Source organism: Echinops telfairi, unplaced genomic scaffold, assembly GCF_000313985.2.
Source record: "Echinops telfairi isolate 266 unplaced genomic scaffold, ASM31398v2 ScPeMD7_7424;HRSCAF=8462, whole genome shotgun sequence".
NCBI classification, from domain to species: Eukaryota; Metazoa; Chordata; class Mammalia; order Afrosoricida; family Tenrecidae; genus Echinops; species Echinops telfairi.
The window spans coordinates 41,755,022-41,781,168 of NW_022111324.1; the positions used below are offsets into that span (position 1 = coordinate 41,755,022).

Genomic DNA, 26,147 nt, shown 5'->3' on the forward strand with positions numbered 1-26,147 from the left:
GGAGATTTTAAATTTTAAAGTGACCGTTCTCTCCCTTTACTTGGTAACTGCTTCAGACATGATTGATCTGAGTATAATAAAAATTAAAATTAAGCTCTGTATTACAATGATATATAGGATAACTTCAAAAACATGATTATAGTTTATCCATGCCACTTTCCTCTTTATTCATTACTCTAATTTAATTCAAAATATATATTGCAGAATGAATTTTAATATTATAATTTTTAAATGTTACCAAAAATAAGAAGTCTTCTTTCTCTATCATGTATATTAGTGTAATAAATAATTTTTGTGAGCCATTCTAATAAAAGACACTTCATGAATAACCCCATCTTAACATGTTGTTTTTAATTAGCATATTAAAGAGTACATAAAATTTATAATAATTCATCTAAGTCCCAAATTCTAATTTTCACATGTGTATTGTAGCAATGGTTAACATAAGTGCACCATACTAGGCATAAATATATTTGCAACTGAGCTAGATCTATCAAGCCTAATAAATAAATAAATAAAACACTACATCTCTGAAGATGTTTTTTTGCTCCATATTCAGTTCAACTTTAAGAGACTGAACTTTAAACAATAAGGTAGAGAAATAAATGACAGAATACTGAAAAGTTTAAAATGTTTTTTCCTATAGAAAGATTTAGTGCAAGATGAATTATATTGGTAATATGCCCTCCCATATATGCTCATAAATATCAAAACTATAATTGTGTCTATGGTTTCCCACAGAACAATGACTTATAGGCTCTACAAAAAGTGACATAATATCTAAGATCATGTTGTTGTTGACGTTGTTGTTGTTGTGTTTCCATGTGAGCGTAGGACTTCCCCTCAGAACTGTCTAGGCCACAATGGTAACAGGAGTAGGTTCCCAGGACTGGCGGGGTGGGGTTGAAACTCCAAGTTTTGGTTAGCAGTCCAGCTCTTAACTATTGTACACCAGGGCTCTCTTGTCTAGACATCAGATCTCTCAATTATCAAATGGAGGTTGAAGAATCAATATTATTTTTCTAATAAATGCTTATTTATGCAAAAACTTTTTGCTCAATGTATATTTGCTACTGCAGATACAGAAATGTAAGAGACTCAACTATCCATTTAAACTTTAGTTGTGTAGAGAGAATTACAACACAGTGTAAGCACTTGGAACTCCAGAATATACATTTCCTACCTTATTCTGAGGAGTCAGAAAAGTATTTTGAGTAGTATTTGTATTGTACACAAGTTTTCTTTTAAAGTTATCTACTGTTGAATCGCAATGAGTATTATAACAACTAACACAAGTGAGTTACCTATAATCTTGACAACTAACATTGTACCGTTATATTCTGAGAAATAGAAATCACTCAGGCAAGTTGGATGAAACACTATTAGTAGGAAGTGGAAGTAGATTAACCATAATGAAGGTCCAAAGGCAGATCAAGAAGCTTCTTATATGTCATGCTACGGGAAAGGTTTTGGTTTTCCCTTAAAAGAGGCGAGAGGTAGAGAGCTACATTATAAACAGTGAAATGATATTACCAGAAAGTTTAGAATGATTAATTTTAAAGATCAGAATATGGTGGTATATAGGCCAAGGGTATATATTAAATGCCCCATAAATAATATCCAATACTGATAGGAAAAGGAACAAAATTTGTACTACAGGTAGTAGTAAAATTTTAAGGATGGAAGAAATGGGTCAAATGGAAAGAAATAGGTGAAAAAAAGAAAGAACGCTGCGAGGCAACCAAAAGAAACGCGAACTTAAAAGGGAGGTGGGTACATATGAGAATTTAAACACATAGCCAGAAGACGGAAGACCTACCCTGAATGTGGAAATAAGAAAGCGACAATAGGCACTAGTAAGAGGGAGTGGGGAAGAAAATTATTTGAATTTGAATTAAACTGCACCCAATAGCACAGCTAACATCTTGTTAAGGCTTAATAGAGTCTGCTAAGAACCAAAGTTCCTCCATGTTTGCCCCCCGAACCCACCCTATAAAATTCTGCCCAATGGTGACCCTGTAAAATGTTCAGCACAACCAGGAAAGAATGTACCTTTTTCAGCAACCAGCAAATGGAGGACAGTGATGACCACTAAGGAATCAGGGAACCATGAGTGATAACAACCGAAAATGACTACCTGGAGTTTTCATGATGCCACTGATCGATCAAGACGTTGGCCTCTATCCCCCGCCCCCCCCTCCAGAGTGGATAAGCCCAATCCTTACTTATGTATAGTATTTAAGGGCACACACTAGTCCTTGAGCTGACAGTCAATGCCTGTTACAGCCTCAGCCCCAGCTGATGCACTGCTCTGCCTCAGCCTGTCTGTACCCAGGCAAGAAATAAACTTTGCTGTTTATAACCCACCAGACCCCATGAAAAAATTGAGTCCCTTCTCTCGACCTTACACATCTGAGTATATGGACAAGGTCGAATTTCTCCATAGACCTACCAAGTCTGTAAACCTCTAGAAAGCAGACTGCCAAGTGTTCTCTCTCAAAGGGGCTGCTGGTAGGTTTGAACCGCCAACTTTAAATTAGCAGTTAAGAGCTTACCCACTGCACTGCCAGGACTTCTTTCTAAGTAGATAGACTCTTATGAAAGACAACAGCAAACAATTTATCAAACTATGATCCCAAAGACATTAGTCAGTTCAAAGATAAATTTCCATGTTTGTGTCTTAATTAAAAAAAGAATAGCTTACCAGTTCCTTAGCCAAGTAATCTGCCAGAGTATTTAAAAGCTTGTAATATACTTCAAACCAAGGCAGGTAGCTGTAACAAAAGTCATTTTAAAATATATAATTTAGAATCAATAAATAATCACATAAATAGTAAATTCACATTATTTCATACAAGTTGATCCTGGAGGGCAAAAAGAGGTATATACCCAGGTTCTCTTGAGTGTTCCAGTGCAGGTGTGCATGATATTTTCATAAAATAAATCAGACTCTAATGCTGTTATACTCTCGGGGTGGGAGGGTCCCCAACAAAGTCCTCAAGAATGACTTTGTGATTGCGGAAAATATTAAAGACAGATAGAAAGCGAGGCACAGGGCCTCCTCATCCCATGTCAGGAATGAGAGAGAGAATGTATTTTTCAATGAGTATATATAATGGGGCTTACAGATCTTTCATAAGGTGTGCACATCATACAGCTAACATATTACAAAGTTCATAGGTAATATCATAAGCGGGTAACATGATAAACAAGCAACGAGGTGACGCATCCTCTTGACCTAGTGTTAGTTGTCCCTGAACCACCAGCACCCAGTCCTCCCCAGGGGGTTGCTACGTTTATGGTGGGTTGGCTATAGAACCTGATTGCTCCCATCTACAGATAAGCTTTAGGCACTGTGAAGGAGCCAGACATAGACATGATCCATCTTATATGGTAGTTTCTTTATGACAGTTCCTTTCTTTGGTTGGGGGGAGGAAGTTATTGGAGGGACTGTGTTCAGTCATGAGAATGTTTGTTAAGATTTATTTATATCTCAAAAAGATTTATTTATATCTCAGATATTTATATCTAGAGGGTCTTCCCCCACCAGAGTTGGCTTTCCAGACCTATAATTATGAGCATAGAGGACTTAGCTGCATTATCTTCTCATCCAGTTCCTCAGTTTACCACATTATACAAAGTATTCATTATACTTTCCTAGTATATCAACAGTAACTAAAATCACATAATCCTATCTCATGATCATCACTAAAAGCATTTATAGGAAAAAATAAAACAACTTGTTAAAGATGTAATATAGAAGAAAGAAATAATTTTTAAAAGAAGTATTCATCTCCCCCCTGCCCCAAACCTGGGCTTAAGGGAAACTAACGGTACAAGTCAGGACCAGAATGCTCAGGACACAAGTTCTTCTAGTCACGACAGCCTCTTCTCCTCTGTGCTCACAGGCAGGGTTCCTGGCCATCTGCCCATGCTTGGACAGTGTTACATCGCTCTAACGGAGAACCAGTGCAGCCTAAGCCTCAATCAGAAGGCACTGGACTCGAGCTCAGGAACCTTGCTTTGCAATGAAGTGCCCGGAGACACATCACTTAACAAGTAAGCCTTCTACTCAAAAACAGTCAGTTTTACTCCATTGTTCACGAAGCCCACCACTCTTGTCTTTTAAAACAAAATATATAATTATTTCTTTTTAGCTATTACTTAACTGAGTATATAAGGGTACTTCAAAAAATTGTAAAAATTTAATCACCTTTCCTTCTATTTTTCCATGAGTTTTTGAAGCCTCCTTGTATAGTACAATTAAAAGTTTAATTAACAAATTCTACAGAGGCTGATTTTTAAATAGGATGCTAAATATCTAAATAAATCTCAATAAAAGCAACAGAGAACCTGTAAAAGAGAGTGATCTTACAGCTTCTAGATGCCAAAACCAACCATCATTTAAATGTCATTTTATGCTCATTTTAGCATGTAAAACCAGTTAATTTTTATATAAGGTTAAATAATAAATTCAAAAATTATTTGTATGCAACAAAGTTTTATGATTTAAAAATGAAGGTATTAGAAAATTGGAAATCTGCCTAAACTTCTTAAATATTTATTGTATGATCTCACTTATATAAAAATTCTAGAAAATATGAGAGTAACGAGATTAAATTGACCAGTGGTTTCCAGAAGCAGGCAGGGAAGAGGGAAAAGAAGACAACACTTAGTAGACACTCGAGCTGATGAAACAATTCAGGTATGGTTATGGGTGATGGTTGAATATGCACAAATATGTTTAATACAATTGATGTATGGAATGTTATAAGAGCTGTAAGAACCCTCAATAAAATTATTTTAAAAGGGGGGGATGTTGAATATGACGAACCTAGTTAATGTCACTTTAGTGTAAATGTGAAGATTTGTTGAAATGGCAAATGTGCTGTTACTTATATATTTTACAAAAATAAAAAAGCATATATATATGTATACATATACACTTTAAGTATAAAATAGTAAATTTAACAATAAACTTGTTGAATTATAACAAACTTAATTTTCTTCTTCAAAGTATTACTGAAACAGCATACCTTAAAGATAGCATGATACTTTCATTTCACTCACGCATAAAATGAATGTGAAACTCTTAAACAAATGACTACAGCAGTCTACATAGATTTGTTCATATAATCTGATTTATTAGTGACTATGAACAGTATCTTTTGAATCAATAACAAGTTAAATTCCTGACACTAGTCCATCCTCTAATTACCAACTTTAACACTTGGTCCTGTTATGTATAGAAGTGCATCAGATTCAAAGTGTGTAACAAAACTTTTTTCACTATAGTATGTCCAAAAATCTTTATATAAACAACCAAAAAAGACATATATGGTAAATACTATAAATTAAATAAGCTTGCCTTGATATAGTAACCAATTTTATTATTCATGTTCTTATTTTTGTGGTTCCATAGGTAATTTTCAAACAATATATATTCAAAACAATTAACTCTAAACTGTGTAGACTCTTAAATTCATTACCATTAAATTAAAATATTTTTCCACTAAATTTTATAGCTCAAAGACAGTTAAAATCAGTTCCCTTAAAACCATAAAATACCTAGGAATATTTTTTAATGCAGCAATATATTCTCATTAAGTAAGATAATTTATTTGAATTTTTAAAATACTGAAAATGTCATTTCTTTCACAATGAGTAACTATAGCACTCATGATCTTATGAACATATAAAACTACAAAGTAAATAAATTAGGACCAATTTAGTTAAAAGGCAAGCGATTCTTGAAAGGTTAATTATAAGATTATTTCCTTAATTTTTGTAAGGACACAAAGCATAAGACAGATGTATGTATAAAGTCATGAGCCCATTTTGTGCCCATAAGAAGACTTCCCCCACACTTATGTTTCCACTACAGAGCTGATAAAACTTTTACATTCACAAGTCAAAGGTTAAATAAAGGAAAGGAAATGTTTTTTGTCAATTGGTCAAGTAACCACTAACACTTAAGCAATCAGCAGGAACCTAACTTCTAGTAATCAAATAAAACTAAGGAAACTGCCTTTCCGTAGAAAAATGTCTAATGTCTAGAGGCTGTTTTTCTGTCTGGAAAGTTGACACAAAATGTGTAAAATTGAAACATTCTGCTTCTAAGGGATTTGACCAAAGGAAGAGTGTGAAAGCTGAAGTTTGGTCTGAGTTAAAAGGGGGCAGGGAAGAGACTACAAAGGCCCTAAACATAAAATTGTCTTCCTTCGTAGAGTATTTCATTTTGAACCCTTGGCAACATTTTTATAATTGTAAAATTATGCTAATAAAATTACCCCCAAAAAAGGTATTTTTCTATCATGAGTATAAGAAAGCAGTTTTAAGTACAATTACAAAAATTAAATTAGACATATCTCAGAAAAACTTGAAATTCTGATAAAACTAGTATAGACACATGAAAGAAAAAAACAAACTATATGATCATTTGGCTGAAAAGTCCATTGAAATATCAAGTTTTATACTTAGTAAACATACGTTCGAGAATTTCTTCTAAGACGTGAACAAAATTAATAGATACACAAAAGTACATTTTCTTTCAAACGTTTCAACAGCATAAATCCAGAAGAAAAAGAACACATGGTTTTTAAAACACTGTGAACAAATTTTCTAGTTTAGAATGCAAAGAAAGTTAGGCTTAGGAATTTGGATTGCATTTGGTATTTTATGTAGTTGACATGTGCCAGGGAATGCAGGATTGGGCTCTACCCTAAGTCCAGGCAGAATGAGTGAATTTTGCTTATACACTTATTATAAAGTCAAATGGTAAGCATTTCTGATCACCTATTTCCGTTCAACAAGAGCACCAGATTCACTTAGCTAAAACTGATTCCAAAGAGTAGGAAGTGAATTGACCTCAACTAATATCAAAATGCTGTTTTTTATTTCTATGTTGGTTAAATACTTTTTACAATGTAAAAATTCATCTGTCCTGAAAGCCAATGTTTAAAAATCTTGAAATAAAAAACGTGAAGAAGCCAAAAATAATGTAAATCAAGAATTTGGGAAGTAAAGACTGGAAGTTAACTTGCTTTAAATTCACAAAAACTTTTATACCCTTTTTTTTAAGCTTCAAAAATCAGAACAGTCACATTTGGAATACTTTTTGTATCAGTCAATATTTTTAGATATAACCTAGGTCTAAGCCCCAAGTGGGCTTGCTTCTGGAAAGCAAAACTTTAGCAACTGCCTTGATGCACAGAAAACTTTTTTTTAACATACACATTCCATGAAGTCTTTTGTACACATGGTCACGCACAGATGCTTAGATGCTCCAGTATCTGATATGAACACAGGAGTCATCTACCCCATCATTTGACATTCGAAACATCTTCACAAGAACAACCAGATCCAACCGATCTCAAGCTACTGCGTGTGCGAATGAACACCCCCTTTTGCTTCATATCTGAATGCTGTACATCTGTTTTGAATTGTATAATATTTTTGCATATTTATGCTTTGATTCACAGTAAGCTCTCATGTTAAGGAATTTATTTGCATTAAATACAAACTGTAAATAAAAATAAGTGGCTGAGCAAAAAAAAAAAAAACCTAAATTTTTCTTTTTTATTCCTTAAAATGCAAATCCAAATATAAGGTATCATTAAAAAGATTTTTGAAAATATTTTTGAACACAATAAAAAATAATTGTCTGGCATATCATAAAGATATCAAGGAGACAATTAATTTGGTCTTTGAATCTTAATTCATTTGTAGACCAGTACTATCTTACAATATAATACCTAAAATTACAGAGTACACTTCAATATAAATGCAACTGTTTTATACAGATTGCAATTTTAAAGGCAAAGCTTCTTCATATTCAAGTCATACTTCAGCTAAAAATATAAATGAGCCAAAACATCCATAATCAGAAGGGTTATAATCTTTATGTGACATTCCACTTTGTTAGAAAAGGACAATTGAAGTGACCAACTACACTGGGTCAACATACTCAATATACCAACCCCAGCTACTCTCGTCCACTCAGTAATTACTAGCAATGATGTCCCTACAACCAGGCCTATGACCAAAAAACTCACTCCCATAGAGCCATTGTTGACTCATAGCAACTCTATAGTAGCAGAGCAGCTGGTGGTTTTGAACTGCTAACCGTAATACATAATCCGTTATGCTACCAGGGTTCCTAGGCCTATGGCAGGCAGGGGCTAACTCCTGTCCAACCACCCTCAGCTGCCACACCAAAAAACAGGAGACAAGTGGTGAGAGCCCCAACACTGCCAGACTACCGACAGCCTAGTATGTTCACCTCAGTGACCAAGTTTTGACTAAATTAAATTGAATTAAAAAGCAAGACAAATCAAACAAACACAAACAATAAATAAAATAACACTTTAATGCTTGGAGATATATTGATCAAAATTACAATATTCTTTAATGAGATAGGAAAACTAATCACCAACTTTTTATAGAAAGGAAACAGGTCATGGATAAATATAGAATTACTGAAGATGATGAACAAAGAAAGAAGCCTTGCACTTCCCAGACAGTGAGCTTACTACAGCAATGGTACTCAAAACCATTTAGTACAAATCCAACAATAGACAGATCAAGGGAACAGAACTGAGAACTCAGAAATAAATCCATCCACCTACGGACAGTTAATCTTCAACAAAGGGTGCAAATCCAGTAAGTGAGAAAGGGATTATCTCTTTGACAGATGGTGCTGGCAAAACTGGACATCTATTCGCATAAAAATGAAACAGGATCCATACCTCGTATCATACACAAAAACTCAAAATAGATCAAAGACCTAAATATAAAACCTAAAACTATAAAGAAAAAAATATGACCATACCTAAGAGTCTTAATAAATTAGGTATAAATCAACTACCAAACATAACTATAAAATATAAAAACAGTAGAAGATAAACTAGATGGCTAGGACCTCCTAAAATTTATATGAAAAAAAAATCTATCAGACAATAGATTACTTTTGTTATCAGAAAACTAGGATAAAAGATGTATAAGGGATCTTTAAAAATTTCAGGGGAAACTCATAGTATGAAAATACTATTCATGAATTAAAAAAAATTGTACCAAAATAAAATCATACTAACTTGTTATAACATGTCAGAATGGGATCTAGTTTGAATAACTAAAACAGATAAAATAATGGTTTGAAAAGAGTCCCTATGAGAGCAATACGAATTCTGCTAAAAGTGAAGCAAGGACAAATATCAAATTTATGTCAAGCTTTAGTAGAGGAATGATAAAATCATTTGATGCCTTATGAAAAGTTTATGGGGACACCAGAGTCCAAATGCATGTGTGGACCTTGTAATATCTTATCATTTGATCTCTCTTTAAACCTATTTTAAAGTACTTCAGTGTTTTTTAAAAGGGAAGGGGAAATACACATGGATTAAACCCCTGGGGAATCACCTCTGACCATTGACCAGGAATGTGAACTGCCTTGCTAACATGCAGAATAAATTGGAAGGTGGATAATTGCAGATGCAGTTACGTTAAAATTTAGCACCCTATCACAAGATCTTATGATCCACTCATATTTGTTCTAGTTTTTAATATTTTCTGCTTTCTTTTCTATTGTGGTTTTTACCTGTTTTACTGTTATTCTTGTTATCTATTTCTTGTTTATTTTTTCATGTTTTCTGTATATGAAATTCAGGGTAGGTACTACAAAGGCAGTAACCAGATTAATAGTTCCTTAGGGTATGGCAAGGGAGGTTGGAGGTAAATAAGGAGCTCAAAGATCAGTACAAGAAAATGTCCTAAAACTGATTGTGGTGATTGTACAATTCTTCTTGATGTGATTCAACTACTGAATTGCATGATACATGAATTATATGCCTATAAAACTGTTGAGAAAAAAAGCTTATGGGGACAATGCAGCTAAATACAAATGAATAATTCATCTTAAGAAGAAACCAGAAGATGAAGAAGTGCACAGGGGCACACCATCCATATCACTTTGCAAGGAACCAATAAATTTTGTTCATACCCCAACTGAAGTGGACCGATATTTTGCTATGCACAAATCATAGCAAACACCAATATCTCAACAGGTTCAGCTTAAACAACTCTGACTGAAAATTAAATATGAGCAAACTCTCTGCTGGACGGGTGCCAAAACTGTTGCATTCAGATCAGCTGCACACAGAGCAGATTTCAAAGGAAATTTCAAAGCAAGTATTTCTGGAAAGAAATGTAACAAGATGTAACATGGCTTCACTAGTATAATCCTAAAGACAGAGCAATCAAAGCAATGGCTGCCAAGAGGTGGAAATGGAATCACTACTCAAAGCAACAGTGGATATATTAAGGTCAAAGGTCACAGCAACAGTTTTTGGTTTTTTTTAAGATACACAAGGATTTTGCTTGTTGACTTTCTTGTGGGGGGGGGGACAAAGAATGGCAACATTTGCTAAGTATGAGGGTGCTTCCAGGAGGTTAGTTTTGGAGCTTTCGAGAAGCAAGCCTGGGATTGCTTCACCAGAGGGTCCTTCCTTTTCCACCAGGGCAATGCTCCCACATGTTCCTCTTGTTAAAGAAGTGCAATTTTGAGTTTCTATAAGAAATCATTAGGCATCAACCTCACAATTCTGATTTGGCTCCTCCTTAATTGGGCTGCTAATCACAAGGTCAGCAGTTCTAAACCACTAGTCACTCCGCAGGAGAAAAATAAGGCTTTCTACTGCCGTACTTAGTCTCGGAAACCCAACTCATTGCCACCCTAGAGGGCAGAGTAGAACTTCACCTGTGGGTTTCTAAGAGTGCAACCCTTTATATAGAAAGCTTCTTCATTCCCCCATGGAGTGGCTAGTGGTCTCAAACTGCTGACCTTGTGATTAGGACCCCACATGTAATACATTACAACACCAAGGTTTCTCTATCGAAAGATATAGTGTCTGGGGTCTTAAAGGCTTGAAGATAAACAAGCGGCCAACTGGCTCAGAAGCAACAAAGCCCACATGGAAGAAGCACAACAGCATGTGTGACCACGAGCTGTCGAAGGGATCAGGTATCAAGCATCCAAGAATCAAAAAATCATATCATTGTAAAGATGGGTGAGTGCAGAGTGGAGACTCAAAGCCCATTGGTGCTTACTGAGGGGTTGTGGGGAGGAGACCAGCCAATCACGGTGCAGGGTAGCAACGATGAAACATATAACTTACCTCTAGTTCTTTAATGCTTCCTCCCCCCCACTATCATGATCCCAATTCTACCTTACAAATCTGGCTGGACCGGAGGATGTACATTGGTACAGAAAGCAACTGGAAACACAGGGAATCCAGTATAGATGACTCCTTCAGGACCAGTGGTGAGAGGGGCGATGCCTGGAGGGTGAAGGGAATGTGGGGTAGAAAGAGGGGAACCAATTACAAGAATCTAAGTATTGCCTCCTCCCTGGGGGATGGACAGCAGAGAAGAGGGCGGAGGGAAACATCAGACAGGATAACTTATGACAAAACTATAATAATTTATGAACTATGAAGGGTTCATGAGGGGGAGGGGGGAAATGAGCAACTGATATTAGGGGCTAGAGTGGGAGGCAAATATTTTGAGAATGATGAGGGCAACAAATGTACATATGTGCTTGACACAATGGATGTATGTATGGATTGTGATGAGAATTGTATGAGCCCCCAATAAAATAATTTTAAAAAATAATACATAAAAGTCAAGCCAATGAGTTGATAATGGAAACAGAGACTGGAACATGGGGGTGGACTGCAGATCAACATTTCTCCTATTACCTCACAAAGCATTTCCATCATGCCCAACATCTAAAACTCAAATTACAAATACAGAAAATACACACAAACACAAATCTGACTCTGTACTAGTTACGGAAAGATTACAACAACAGTAATATTATTTTCCTTCTAAAAGCCATTCACGTTATAATCACAAATTTAAAAGGCATGGCTTGAAAGAACTGTTCCTACCCATTCTTATTCCTGCGACACTGCAATGATCAAGTGACTGCCTACACAAAGACTATAAAACAATCTAGTAAGATAATTACCTGTCTTCCAAATGTACTGTGCATTTTTATCTGACCAAATACAATACGGTAAAACTCCCACTAATGTTTCTGGCTGCACTGTTCAGAGTTCTGGAAGTTGCTCGATGGTACAGTTAAGCATTCCAACAACCAAACAAAAGATTGGTGGTATGAAACAAACTATAGGAGCCTCAGTAAGAAAGGTCTGGCAATCACCTGAAATAGTACAGACACTGAAAGCGCTGTGGAGCACAGCACTACTCTGAAACAGAAACGAGCACCTTGAGAGTTGGCACCGGCTCAATGGTCACTGGTTTGTGTTTGTTACAATTTTGCTGCTGTTTTCACTGTGGGAAATAGAAATATAGTTTCTCACAATTAGGAGGCTAGAAATCCAAAATCAGAACGTCAGCTGGGGAAAGCGTGCTCTGTGACAGGTTCTTCAGGCGGGCTCTTCGGCTTTTACCCTTGACTCCTTGGCGATCTTTATGTGGCATCGATCTATTTCAGCCCGCTTGTCGTTTGTATCCCCTGTGCAGCTGACTTCAGACACAACCTACAGAAAGACTGACTAATGTGACAACTAAAACTCTGTTACCAAATAGAATTTAACTGTAGGTAAAAGGGGCTAGGAATTACAACATATATTTTAGGGGAACATATTTCAACCCCAAACAGGGAGAATATAGTCCTCCCCAAACCTAGGAAAGGGGTTCAACTGCAGGGCATCCAAAGAATAACAGAAGTTCCCAGAGAGACACATGTAGCAAGGGACACACACAGAATTACTTGGTTCCAGTTTTAATAGCTCAGAATTTAGAGCAGAAAAATGACTGAATAAAATTATCTTAGCATACTGCAAAAATGAATTAATGCTTAAGTGTGTACAGATTAAAATGGAATGTTTATCCTTCTAGGTGTTTTCATAAGAATATACAAGCATATATTAATATATGAGGAAGCTTCAAAAGGTTTATGGAAAAAATTACATTATCTTTTCTATTTTTCCACTTATTTTTGAAGCGCCTTTGTACAAATATTTAAATATCAGCTATTTAAAAATATATATTCACATATACATACACAATTTGTTTTTAATACACAAAACAATATGAAAGTTTCCATCACTTCACAATACACCAGGAACATTTCTCCAAGTCATGGTGTGTATGTGTGTGTCAACATATGTATGTTATGTCTGTATAAAATTTTCCTAATATATCATTTTCCACTCTTTCATTTAATAATCCATTAATATATTAATTCAGCAAGTTTTTATTGAGAGCTCATTACGTGCCAAGGTAACCAGACAGTGGGTAGAGGGTACCATAATACACTGTGGGTGCATTAGGTCACTGTGGATATTTTTGTGGTATTATAAACTGTGTTATTAACAATATCTTCATATTTTTCTGCTAATTTTGAGAATATTTCTGGAATTAAAATACCTAGAAGTGCAATTACTAATTCAGGAACAAAAGATTTAAAGTCTGACATGTATGAATTAATTACCTTTCAAAAGGTTAAATACCATTTTGTTGTCTGTTGTGAAACCAAAAAAGTCAAACTCACTGCCATCAATTCGTCGACTCATAGTGACCCTATGAGACATGGCAGAATCGCTCATATGAGTTTCCTACACTAGAAGTAACTCTTCATGAGAGCGGAATGCCCCGTCTCTCTCCCTCAGAGTTGCTAGTGGTCTCAAACTGCAGAACTGCCTAATTGCAGTCCAATGCATAGTCACTATGCAACCAGGTCCCCATCATCACTAGAGCTCCTTTCTGTTGTTAGTTGCCATCAAAATACGGCCGGGTTCTGCACCCTCCTCACAATTGTTATGCTCAAGCCCATTGTTGCAGTCAGTGTGTCAACCCATCCCCTGGAGGATCTCCATTCACCGTCTACTTTACCAAGTGGGAGGCCCTTTGCCAGGACTGGTCTTTCCTGGTAACATGCCCAAAGCGTGTGAAACAATGTCTCACACTCCTGACCTCTCAGCAGCATTCTGGTTGTATAGCATTTTATGGTCCTACAGTTAGGGCATAGAGCTTATTTCTCCTCATACTTATTAACAACTAGTATTTTTGTTTCTTCCAATCTTAATGCGCTCATTGTTGTAACTTACTGAGTTGAAAATCATCCATAGGTTTATTCAGAATCATTAATTATTTTTCCATTGTTTTCTTTTTCTTATTAACTTTAGGTAAATATGATGCATTATAGTTACTAATCACCTCTCATACTGAATTCAAATATATTTCTACCCATCTACTTTTACATATGGAATAAATATGAGGTTTTCTACACCTGTTAAGGTGTAGTACAGTCTCTGAAAGTCAAAGAGCAGTTCTGTTTTGTTCTATTGGAGTTCGAGTCAACTTAATGGCAGTGCGTACAGGTATTATTTTTATTTTTAATTTCCCTTCTTTCATGCAGTTAAATGTTTTATCCTTCCTTCTAACATTACTAAAATTAATGCTACAGTAGTAAAAAACCTGACATAGTATGTACAAATCAGTACCAAAAGGCCATGAGCACTTGAGATTTATCAAGATTATTTTCATGTAGATGCAGCTTACAAAATATATTTCCTGAACCAGAACTTTTTGAATTTCCAAATTTCATATCTAAAGTCTCTAAGTTACTGATTCTCAAAAAAAAGGTGTAGTCCACTTACAACATAGAAATAAAGCAAAAAAACCTCTTAAAGTAGCAATCAATTTTCCAATTTACTTGAAAATATACACTAGAGGATAACATATTTTCATATTTAAGATTTTCTTACGATTTTTGTCATAAAAGTTTTATCATCTACTATTTCTAATCTATTGGAAAGCAAGGTCTAATGACAAAATTAAGTGAACAAATAGAATTTGGTACAGAAGGAGAAAAAGTGTTTAATTAAAAATAATGCCTACTTGGAAGATATTCTTTACTAGAATGCATGCTTTTGTTTACGGCTTTATTTTACATTCAGGTGCTCATCTACATAAATCATTCTGATAACCATAGATTTAAAAAAACAAACAAACCATGACTACTGAAATGCTTCGGAATCTGTTTCCTACAAATTAACAACTGGATTGGGGACATAGACATCATATTAATCTTTCAATCATTTATCAAATAGCTGTAGTTCTCATTTTGCATGCATATTATGAATTAAGAAAGACTTTCCTAAACTGAAACCAAAAATTCTAAGAATGTTTACTCCATAAAGTACATGTGTAGAGTCTATTCTAAACCATGGTTAACTGTTTGCTAAAAGCTCACTGATTTTGCATATTCAAAATGTTTTTGGAGTTTAAAACACAGATAAAGGTCCAGAGCTTTTCTTTTTTTAGGAATAATATCAGGAAGCAATGTGGTAAACTCTGAAATACAGATTAAAATATTATAGAAAATTGATGGTTGTACTTATTCTAAATTGGTTCACAAGAAATATTAAAAATAATAAGGATAGAAATTAAGAATATATATATATATATATATATGATGGGGGAGAAAGAAAATCATATGTTCAAAACTAGTAAATATAGGTGATGGTACACAGAAATAAATTGTATATTCTCATTAATTTTAATATATTTGAAAAATAAATTTTAATGAAGAGTTTGAAAATGTATACACAAAAAATTGTGAGGTACTCATACAGTACAGCTTATGTTGTTTTCTTTTAGGACACACTCATCCTGGACAGGACACGTGGGGTTACGCTCTCCTTTCCATTGCAGCCGCTGAACCCTGACCATGAACGCAGTGTTTACACAGGGAGCTTCTTCTCCAGCACCCATTCCCCAACCGCCACACCGCCTACACTGCTTCACCATCCTGCTCCCATTCAAAGAATTAACCTATAGTTTGAAGCCCAACAACACTCTTCTGGATGAAAGCACACATTTGCAATGCAATTGTTATCTACATCAAATGTTGCACCTACAGCGAGAATGGTGGCATAGCCAGTTCCTATTGTAAAACAGTTATAAAGCAGTTAAACATCTTCTTTTGAATAAATGTTTTAAAAATTAGCCAATCCTAACACACTCTTGAGTAAATTCATAACCTCTCAAAGAGTGAATGAACTGAGAAGACATCCATTTTACAGCAAGTTTTCTTTGCATCATTTTAATTATTCTCAATATTTCTTTGCACACAAGCTTTTCTATGGAATCTAACTTGATCAGCATCCTTAACACAGAATCTTATTTTTGTAGCACGTAAATAAGTGTCTGGGTCATCAAGATATTTTACATAACAGTAAATCTTTAGGATTCTTCACTTTCACTGGCTAGCAAACCAAATCCTGGGTCCGTATGCAAGAGACTCACTCTCAACAGCCTACTGAAGCAAAGTTGTCAATATCAGCAACTGTCACACTGGAAGATAACATAAGCAGAATGGCAGGAACTGTACTAAATTGGCAAGCTCCTGCCACAACTAACATAATTCCAGCTTATTGTTCCCAAGGGGAAATGTATACCAGAATTAGAAGATATTCTCATTATTCAAATTAAATCTGAAATTCATGCAACACTTTGGAAAATGTATAAGGGTTAGCAACATCACAAAATAGCATGTGACCAAACTAATTTATGTTCCTCCATCTATTCCCAGCCAGGATCACAAGATTGCAACTTTGGTTAAAGCCATTATACATGTTCAAAATGCTAGTTTTAGTTCAGTGATAGAAAAGGGCACATTTTGATTGAACTGAACTGTTTGTATCTTATTTAATGTGTGAAAATCATGTTAGTTGGATTTAACATTTTAAAATAATCATTTAATATTTTAAAATAATAAACTCATAAAAATTAATCCTTTCCCAAAAAAAGGTCAGCTATCTCAAGAAAAAGTTATGCTATTAGTAAACCTTTAAATTACAAATTTATATTCTGTGTGCATGCATGTATGTGTTGGTGTGAAAATTATTTTTCACTTTTTTAGATTTAACACAAGGAAAACACCCAAAAAGCAAGGGTTGAGTTTACATCTAACTGATTTTACATTCAATTTTTTTTTTACTACAAATACTCACCTAAGGATGCATAAACAAATTTGACCTCCTGATGTGAGTCTGCAGAATCCAAATCTCTGTTTACTTTCGATGTCTGTCAATACAAAAGTAAAGTGCTGTCCAACTTGATTTTGAGACACCCTAAAACACAGTAACATTAGGAAACATTAAACCTTGGGTGAGAATTTTCTTGGGAGAATATAGCAGACCACATATCTAAGTGGCATTGGTTTCACCTTACCAATCAGGTGACTTTGAGAATCAGAGTAATGCTCTAACTAAAATGGATGTGAAGTAAGTACACAAACTCACCAAATGCTTTATTACCAAAGCAATTCAATGCTTTGCTTTTGCAATTCAAGCAATGCAATGCTTTGTTAACAGAGCAATTCAGCATAAACTTAGTCCTTTTCAAGAAATTGTGTTAGTTTGTCAAAATTTCACATCTGAAAATTCTGATAAAGTATTTTATAACTCCTCAAAATAATGATCACTGGAACTTCAAATGAAAACTAGACATAATGACTAAATTATTTTCCTGGACTCTGGCCTTTCGGTCTGATTATTCTAAGACCACTAAGAGAGGAAACAATATTTTTCAGAATCTATAGGTAACCACCACCAACTATGTTTAATTTCTTGTCACATTCTCACTGAATAAAGAGCCAACCCCTTTCCAAAAAAGGAGGAAGGAGGGGGGTATTTTTCTTAGGGCCTTTTTTAGAGCAACTAGATACAGAGGAATAAATTTCTAAGTTAAAAAATAAAATATAAATTCTAAGAAAGAATAAACTTAGTAGCTAAATGTAATATATATATGTGTGTGTATGTGTGTGGGATAGTTTTGACTAAGTTTCATACTACCATGATAGAACCAAAACACCCATGCTCACTGCCATCCAGCAAACACTGACTCATAGCAACCCCACTCTGGGTTTCTGAGACTATTACTGTTTACAGGAGTAGACAGTCCCATCTTTCTCCTGTGGAGCTGCGGGTATTTCAAACAGCCAACCATGCAGATCGCAGCCCAATGGGTAACCACTATACCATGATATTGCCATATAATGTTTTAAAGGATAACAATATTGACTCTATTTATTTAAAATATATTTGTTATGATTATAATGGCTCTAATTTGTATCATTCCACATGTGTAATCGGCTCCTTTGTCTGAAATTAAAATTTCAATGATTAATCGTTTTGAAATAAAGGAAAAATGAAAGAGGAATTAAACTATTTTACTATTGATCTGCAGATAGTACAAACTGCTTTCAACTGTCTGAAAATATTGCATATCAAATGCTAAACATTTCAAATGCTATACTTTTTAAAGTGAACATTTTAAAATAAAAACAAAAATAACTTTTAAAACATTCCCCAGTGCATATTATGCTCTCTTGTGACTGATATTCAAAATATCCTTTCATATTTTTTGTTCATTTGATCCTTCCTATTTACCTAACACAGCAACTTTAGAGGGCATGGCTGATTGTACAGCAGTGAGGCCAAGCAAGGAATGCAATTTAACAGCAACATTTATTAGTATCAGCCATCCTGTCTTTCAGAAGTCTTCATCTGTGGTATAATGAAATTTCAGATTCTGACTAATCTTTCTTGAGCAAAATATTTTCCCTAAAATCAAATTTTCTTTGAAAACCTCCTCTTAATACACTCTTTAAAAATGGATTATAGGGTGTGAAAATCCCACGAGAAGCAATAAATGATCCGTTACTATGCTCAAAGGACTGCATACTCTGCAATGCCGAGTAAACGCAAGGAGTCCGCCCTTGGTACAGTGCTCGCTGAGCGAAACGCAACCATAATGAGACAGTAATACTGCTAGATCTCCCTATACTCTACCATACTGCACTGGTCCGATGCAGCTATGCTTGGGAGACAAGTAGCAATGAGTTTTACAGTATCACGCAGATGTTCTTTCCAATTAGAGTAGAGTGAGAAAGAACCAGAGTATACAGATTTAATGTTTAAAACTATAATTCTAACAGTACACTCAAGAACTGATTTACTTTGGGTGTTAGTTTGGTTTGATTTTGCTGTTAATGCTTACAATATGCACCTGAAGAACAAAGGGAAGACACAGAACTTAACGACAGTAGGGCTTTAAGTTGTCTCAGTGATGAGAATAGAGAAACAGATAAAATTATTTTAAAAGCATCCTCATTCCAAGTATCATTTCATTTTGAATCTCTAGCCTTTTTTGTTAGAAGCAGGGAAGTATATTACATTTATTTTTTAAAAGAGCATGCAATAATTTTTAGGTGTGCACTAAGATGATCTGGTGTTATTTTAAATGATGACTTCATACTGTACCTTTCAACGTCAAAGGGAAAACAGAATTTTGGCACACTCTGCAGTACTTCCTAAAACACAAATTAAAAAACAAAACAAAAAAAAAACTTTAGAACATTTTTAGAGATGCAAGTTAACATTTTTGAGACATTTTCTAGGAAGAAAAAAGATTTTGTTTTTGTTTTTTTCTTTCCCTTAAGAAAAAAATTGCACAGGTTCCTAGACTAAAATAATTGATTATTAAAAAGGAATTAAGTTTGTGCTTTGGCAGATTGCACTGACAATGCCACGGAAACCCCAGGAGGGAAAGGCCTGGCCTGAAGGGTATTAACACCCTTCACATCCCCGCTGGGATTCCCTTCAACAAGGCCATATGGATTTTACAAGAAGCACTGCACCATATGGGTAAGCTACGTCTGCTGCTACTTGTACCACAGACTAGCCACAGGGACTTCTGACAGATTCTGGCTCAAAAATATAAATGTTGTTTCAATTAAAATGCAGGCAGAGAAAGGGGAATGAAGTTGGCAGCAGAATGAATTACTAAGAGGTATAACAACTCTACATATCCCACAGTCAATGGTTAAAAAAAAAGGACTTTCTATAGTTAAAGAAACAGCCATTTATATGAACCATTCAACCCTTGAAACATTCAAAACATTTCTTTTTTGTCTCCAATGACATTCTTAAACAAATGTGTACCTAAAAGCAAAACTTTAATTAAAACAGCACAGCATTATATTTTGTGTACTTTAAGAACTGCGTAAAACAAAAATCAAAATTTCAATTGATCACAGAAAATGCCATTATTGGTTTTGAAACTTATGATCATGTTACAGTCATTATAACATAATATTAAAATTTTTATATATCATAGACATTAACAACACAGCTAAGTGAAATATATACATATATATTTCTATCTTAAAAACACCATAAGAGTAACTGCAATTCAAAACATAAATTAAAAGTTTAGTACTGAAACTAATAACCAGGTTACTTTACAAGGTAAAGCAAAGAGTTATGAAAAGGTTTCATGTTTAGAGGGGGGAAAAAGTCCGAATGCAGCAGTACTAACAACTAAAATGATAAAAAAAAAACGACAACACTGTAGTCACTATCTTTTTCACCAATAAAACTAACACCCAGAGACATCATCAAAATCTAAATATTGAAACCATATATGCAAATATAGTACTGAAAGTATTAAAATAAAATTTCCAAAATTCTTTTTAAATGTAGACTGCAATCAATTATCAACAAAAAGTGAAATACTGTTGTATTATAATAACAATGCCTAGGAAATCATCAAGACCCTTAACTCACTGAAGGGGGGTGAGAGCAGCCTTCTATCATTAGGACTGGCTACCCTGATCTGCTTATGAACATGTACCATTCAAATGAGCACAGACTTCATATTTAGAGGAAGCTGGCTGCATAACTACTGACAATATTTTGTTAAATGTAATTAAAAGAAACACTAACCTTGAAATTACTTGAAATGTTTAGATTGAAAACAGCTCATTACACATGACAATAAATAGTTCATTTGATCAAAAAAAATAGTTCATTTGATCACTGTGCAGAGTAAAGTGAAGTAATTTATCATATTTGCTACGCACATGAACACTACTTAGATATCTCCCTATAAAATTAATTACAGAATTACTGTGGCACTAAAGAACAGCCAAAATTCAATGTCCCCCTCTAAATATAGACAAATTAGTAATGTCTTTCACATCAATTTTAAGACTCAAAGGGAATGCTCCCCAGTTAGATGCTCAATCTTCCACGCGCACACCCCCCCCCTTCTTTCCCAACACACATGCACACACTCCTGAAAAACAGCTTCAGCTCGCTTCCCAACTGGCAGAAGCATCCCTCAGGGGACAAGTCTTTAAACCTCCGCACTCTTTAAAATTCAACCAGCCAGCAGGTCTATAGACTAGTGTATAAACAGTATAGACAAAAAAATCCTCTCTCAGCTTATGTCAGTGACAAAGCAGCTCAGCAGTTGACTGTTTCTCCCCTGACAGTATAAGCTGGGTTTACACAGATCAATAGCTGGAAGTCCTACCTAGCTCCCAGGGCTCGATTTTCTTCCTTAATTACAGGTGCTATTCAAACTGAAGTTAAAAAAGAAAAGAGAGAGAAAGAATGGGAGGGAGGAATAAGATGCATGCAAATTGCTTTTGGGATCTTTTTAGCAACGATATTTCATTGAAATCGTATTTTTACATTTATTGGGAAAAGTTAATAAAGACTGTTCCTTCTACCATGCAGTATTTTTTATATAGCACATACAAGGAGATTGCAAAAGTTCATGGGAAAATTCCATTATATTTTAGTTTCATATTTCCACAAACTTTTTGAAGCCCCTTAATGTACATGCAAAAAATAATAATAATCAAAGTTGCATTGAAATATTATGGGATTGGTTTAGTATATTTCAGAAATTACCAGCTTCTCCTTTCTATATATATTTTAAGGGAAGTACCTAATTTTCTTAATAATACAAATTATCTGGGTTTCCAAACGCCTCATTTTCTCCAAAATTTTTTATTTTTATTCCAAAAAAGAAATAACCATGTGTCAATGTTAAAATCAAAACAAATGAAAGTGGAAAATATACAAATTATAAATAATAAATTAGAAGGGATAACAGCATTAATATATCTTTAAAACAACAAATTTCCATTCATGTTAATGTCTAAAAACAAGGATAAATGAAAATGTATACACTGCTATTTGGTCCCATATCAGTATAATAAGCATAAACTTAAATCTGTACAAAATAAAGAGTTAACGCTAGGGATTGAGTAGCATATTAGCTATATCCCAAGATTTAGCACTACACATTGATCAAATAAAAAGGGATCAAGCATTCAAAAAAGAATTGAATATTTTAAGATTTCTAAAGATTACCTTCTAATCAAGGTTAAATAACGATAGATCTTAGAATTTTTCTGGAAAAAAAATCTACACTTAAATAAGATGTGTCACTGTAGAAGTCAGAAATTACTTTTCCTTCCTCTCAGCTGTTCTTTTTCTACCATACACTGAAACACTGGTGTGCTCTGAGGATCAATATTTTCCTGTCTTGCCTTCTCAGTCATGTATACTATACCAAGGTATTCTCATCTATACCCATAATTTCAACTATCACTGCTATTGAATGAATACCAAATTTCTTAGTCTTATATAGTTTAAACATCACTGTATACCTCCAAGGTTATAAAACGAACTACCAATTGGCACCAATTTTCTAAATGTTCACCAGACACTTGGAACTTAAAATGTCCAAAACTGAAGTCATTCTTTTAGTTATAGTCCTTACTGTACTACAATTCCATAAGTATCTTATTCCTATGATGCTCAATGGGGCAAAGAAAACTAGAAGGTAACAGGACCACTTGAAACTGTTTTTTCAAAAGTACATTTGATTGTCTGTACATAAACTCAATTCCTACATGGCCCCACATGAGAACTGAGTCCTAAACATCAGTTGTAATGTAATCAACCTATGCATGTCAGTTAGGATGCTTGTTATATAAGAGGAGGCCTCAAAATGTTCATGGAAAAATGTGTAAAATACCCCCACACACACACACACACACATGTCCTATGACATATTTGGCTGGCAGAGGGTGCAAACATATACTGGGTGCCTCCCAGTTTTCTCCTTTTACCTTTTCTTTCCCTTCCCTTTTTAAACATCTTGTCTCTGCTTTCCTTCTGTTCTCCTTCTTTCCCTCCTCTTCTTTTCCTTTTCTCTCTATTTCTTCTTTCAAATTCTATCTTTTCTTTTTCTTCTTCTTAGTTTTAATTAATTTCTTTCTTCTTTTTCATTGTTTACATTTTCCATGTTTCTTTGTTTGCACTAAGATTTTTTTCTTGCTGTTCTTTACCTGACTTCCCTAATCTTTTTTCCCTTTATTATTATTATTTGCTCTTGTTTTTGTTTTCTTTTCTTGTTTTTTAGAGAAAATAACCATGCCCACTTGGCCCAATCACATCCATACCTCCTGTAATACCACCTATTAAGGGCCACCACCTGCTTCTGTACCATGTGATCAATAAACAGTAACAGACACCAGCCTCAATTGTGCTACAAGAACAGTAAACAGAACTGTGTATTCACTCATTGTAGACCCACCAGGATGGTGAGTGCCTAAGAATTCTCCAACATGAAATCATAAATACAAATATAATGACCCCACCATATCTCAAAGGCAACACACAATTTCACTTTGCATGAAGAAATGGAACAGTAGCTCAAACAAGTGACCAAAACACAGTCAGCAGACCTTTCTAAGACAGCAATAGCATTAGAACTACATGATAAATAATTCACATACACAGCACTTAAACTCCTTCAGTGAATTGCCAGAAAGGTCAATGAAAATAAGAAAAAAAAAATCAGGAAAGCACTAGGATAACAAACTAAAAAAGTAAATTTTAAATTGTACACAAAGAATAAATAAAAATCTAAGTGATTAATGCTATGATTTTGGAAACAATTATTGAAAAGGCAAAGGTGTAGAATTGAATCAATGGAAGGCTGGACTAGTAAACTTGAAAACTCAATATTAATCCGCTAAAGGAAAAAAATTTTTTTAATGTTTTTATTTGAAGAAAGTCTAAAAATTACCTGGGACAAAATCATGAGTAATAATTTACATGTGATCTGAATTCTAGAACAGGAAGAAGTAAAAAAGGCAAACAAAATTGTCCAAGAGTTGTCTGAAGAAAACTTCCATAGCACCATGATAGATGTTATACATTCAAGAAGCTGAATGAACCCTACACAGACTGCCACAAGAAAACCATCAAGATAGATTATTAACCAAACTTTCCGAAACAAAAGACACAAAAAAACTACTAGAGCATCTCAGGACAAAAGAAGTTACTTACAAAGGGAAACCAGTAAGATGAAGCTCTGATTTCTTAATAGAAACTATGGAGGAATAAGGCAATGGGAAGAAAAATACAAAATTCTGGAAGAAAAAAAAAACCCAACTCAAAATCATATAACTAAATTACCATCTAGTATGATATTTCTGCCTAAAAAGAAATTAAAGGAAGTTGAAAAAACTCAGCCAATCTTACAAGAAATATTAAAAGAAGTTCAGACAGAGAACTAATAATGGCAGGCAACTTGAACCTAACATATATGACAACGGTACCCAGAAGTCAACCCAGATAAAAAAGTTTTCAATGTCAAGCAAGTCTACTTGACTGAAAATAGGAAACCAGAGAAAGCAATCTATTATGATGACAATTACAAAGTAAAAGAGGGAATAATATACTTACAGAATTTCTAAACAGAGAGAAAATCAAGCATATTTCAAGAACTTGGGTCAAGGGAAATGCAGTAGACTATAAGAAGGACATTGCCAAAGAATGACGGAGGCAAAGGAGACACTCAAAAGAGCGCAAAGAGCTCAAGAAAACAGAGGTAGTTTTGTGTGTGTGTGTGTGTGTGCATGTATATGTATATATAACACTATATAAATACATATATTATACATTGATGTTTTCTCTATATAACATTATTTTATTTATATATATATCATGATAACTTACATTACCCTAGGAAACTGTTCAGAAGAGTTAGAAATGGAGGAGGGACAAAGACAGAAACACAAGAAGGAGGTGGGATGCACAAAGTTACATTGGGGGACTACAATGAAGATGATGAAGCAGACCTGTATGAATCATTGAATGTAAAATGGATGTTCTGTTCTATAAACGTTCACTCAATTCATAGTAAGAAGCTTTAAAAAGTTATTTTTAATCATAATGAGATTGCATGAATTCATAAACCTACACCTTTTTAAAAAGATTAATTGCTGGATAATGTTTCATCCAAGTAATTAAATTATACAGATATATTGATGGATATTCTACCTATACATTTATATGTTTAGCTTGATGAAAATATATGGGAAAATTATAAAAATAAAAAGATGACAAAATGTATATGGCTGAAACACAAATAAGATAGCATTCCCTGATGGCATAAAGCCTTGTGCAAATTTCTTGAAGGTATCTATAAAAGCAGAATTGCCTACATTGTCCTTTGAACTTAAAAATGGTGTCATATTCCTCATATGCTACCTCATTCCCGTACCACATTTTCAAAACATGCCTGAAGCAACCATATTATTGGCAACAAGCCATGTGTTTTAAGCCTTAAGGAGCCTGTTGGTGCAGTAGTTATTACGCTCAGCTGTTAACTGAAAAGTGGAAGGCTCGAACCCACCAAGCTACTTGACAGGGCAAAAATAATGGTGATCTATTTTCAAAGCCGAGGGCGGCTGTTCTACTCTTTCCCATTGAGAAGCTCTGAGTAGGCATCAACTGGATGGCACACCACCACCACCACCTGTGTTAAAAACAAGAAGTGATTACTATCAAACGCTAACAGAGTTCTAATCTACTTGTTCTTTTCTATATTTAATCAATAGAAATATGTGGCATGTGCCCTCCTTGCTTTACTAAGACAACATGTATTAATCTGATAAGCACGGTTCTGGCTTGTGAATGAATGTTAATAGAAATTTTCCCCATCACAAACCTCCATGGTCATTGTAAACAGGGCTCAATCATGTAAGAGTTCAATCTGTACAAATCAGCAACTCATGATTGAGGTGCGGTGCTGGTTTATACTTGCATAGCTTCCTTTTCTCAACACTATAATAAATTCTATGCCATTGCATAAATTAATGACACTATCAATAGAAAATTACCTTATACCCCAAGGGGATGATTGATAATTTTCTGTCATAGAATGATAGTGAGGCCTCTAAA

At 34.5% G+C, this 26,147-nt stretch overlaps 1 protein-coding gene across 1 annotated transcript in view; it reads right to left on the minus strand.

The window, feature by feature from the left end:
• DENND1B (DENN domain containing 1B) overlaps positions 1 to 26,147 on the minus strand; it is a 224,582-nt gene that overhangs the window by 165,725 nt on the left and 32,710 nt on the right. Inside the window, exons 3-5 of the mRNA XM_045298174.1 lie at positions 19,356 to 19,405; positions 17,043 to 17,162; positions 2,705 to 2,774 (exon numbers count right to left, since the gene is read on the minus strand). Of these exons, the coding sequence (XP_045154109.1) occupies positions 2,705 to 2,774; positions 17,043 to 17,162; positions 19,356 to 19,405 (240 nt within the window). The remainder of the gene's footprint in view (positions 1 to 2,704; positions 2,775 to 17,042; positions 17,163 to 19,355; positions 19,406 to 26,147) is intronic.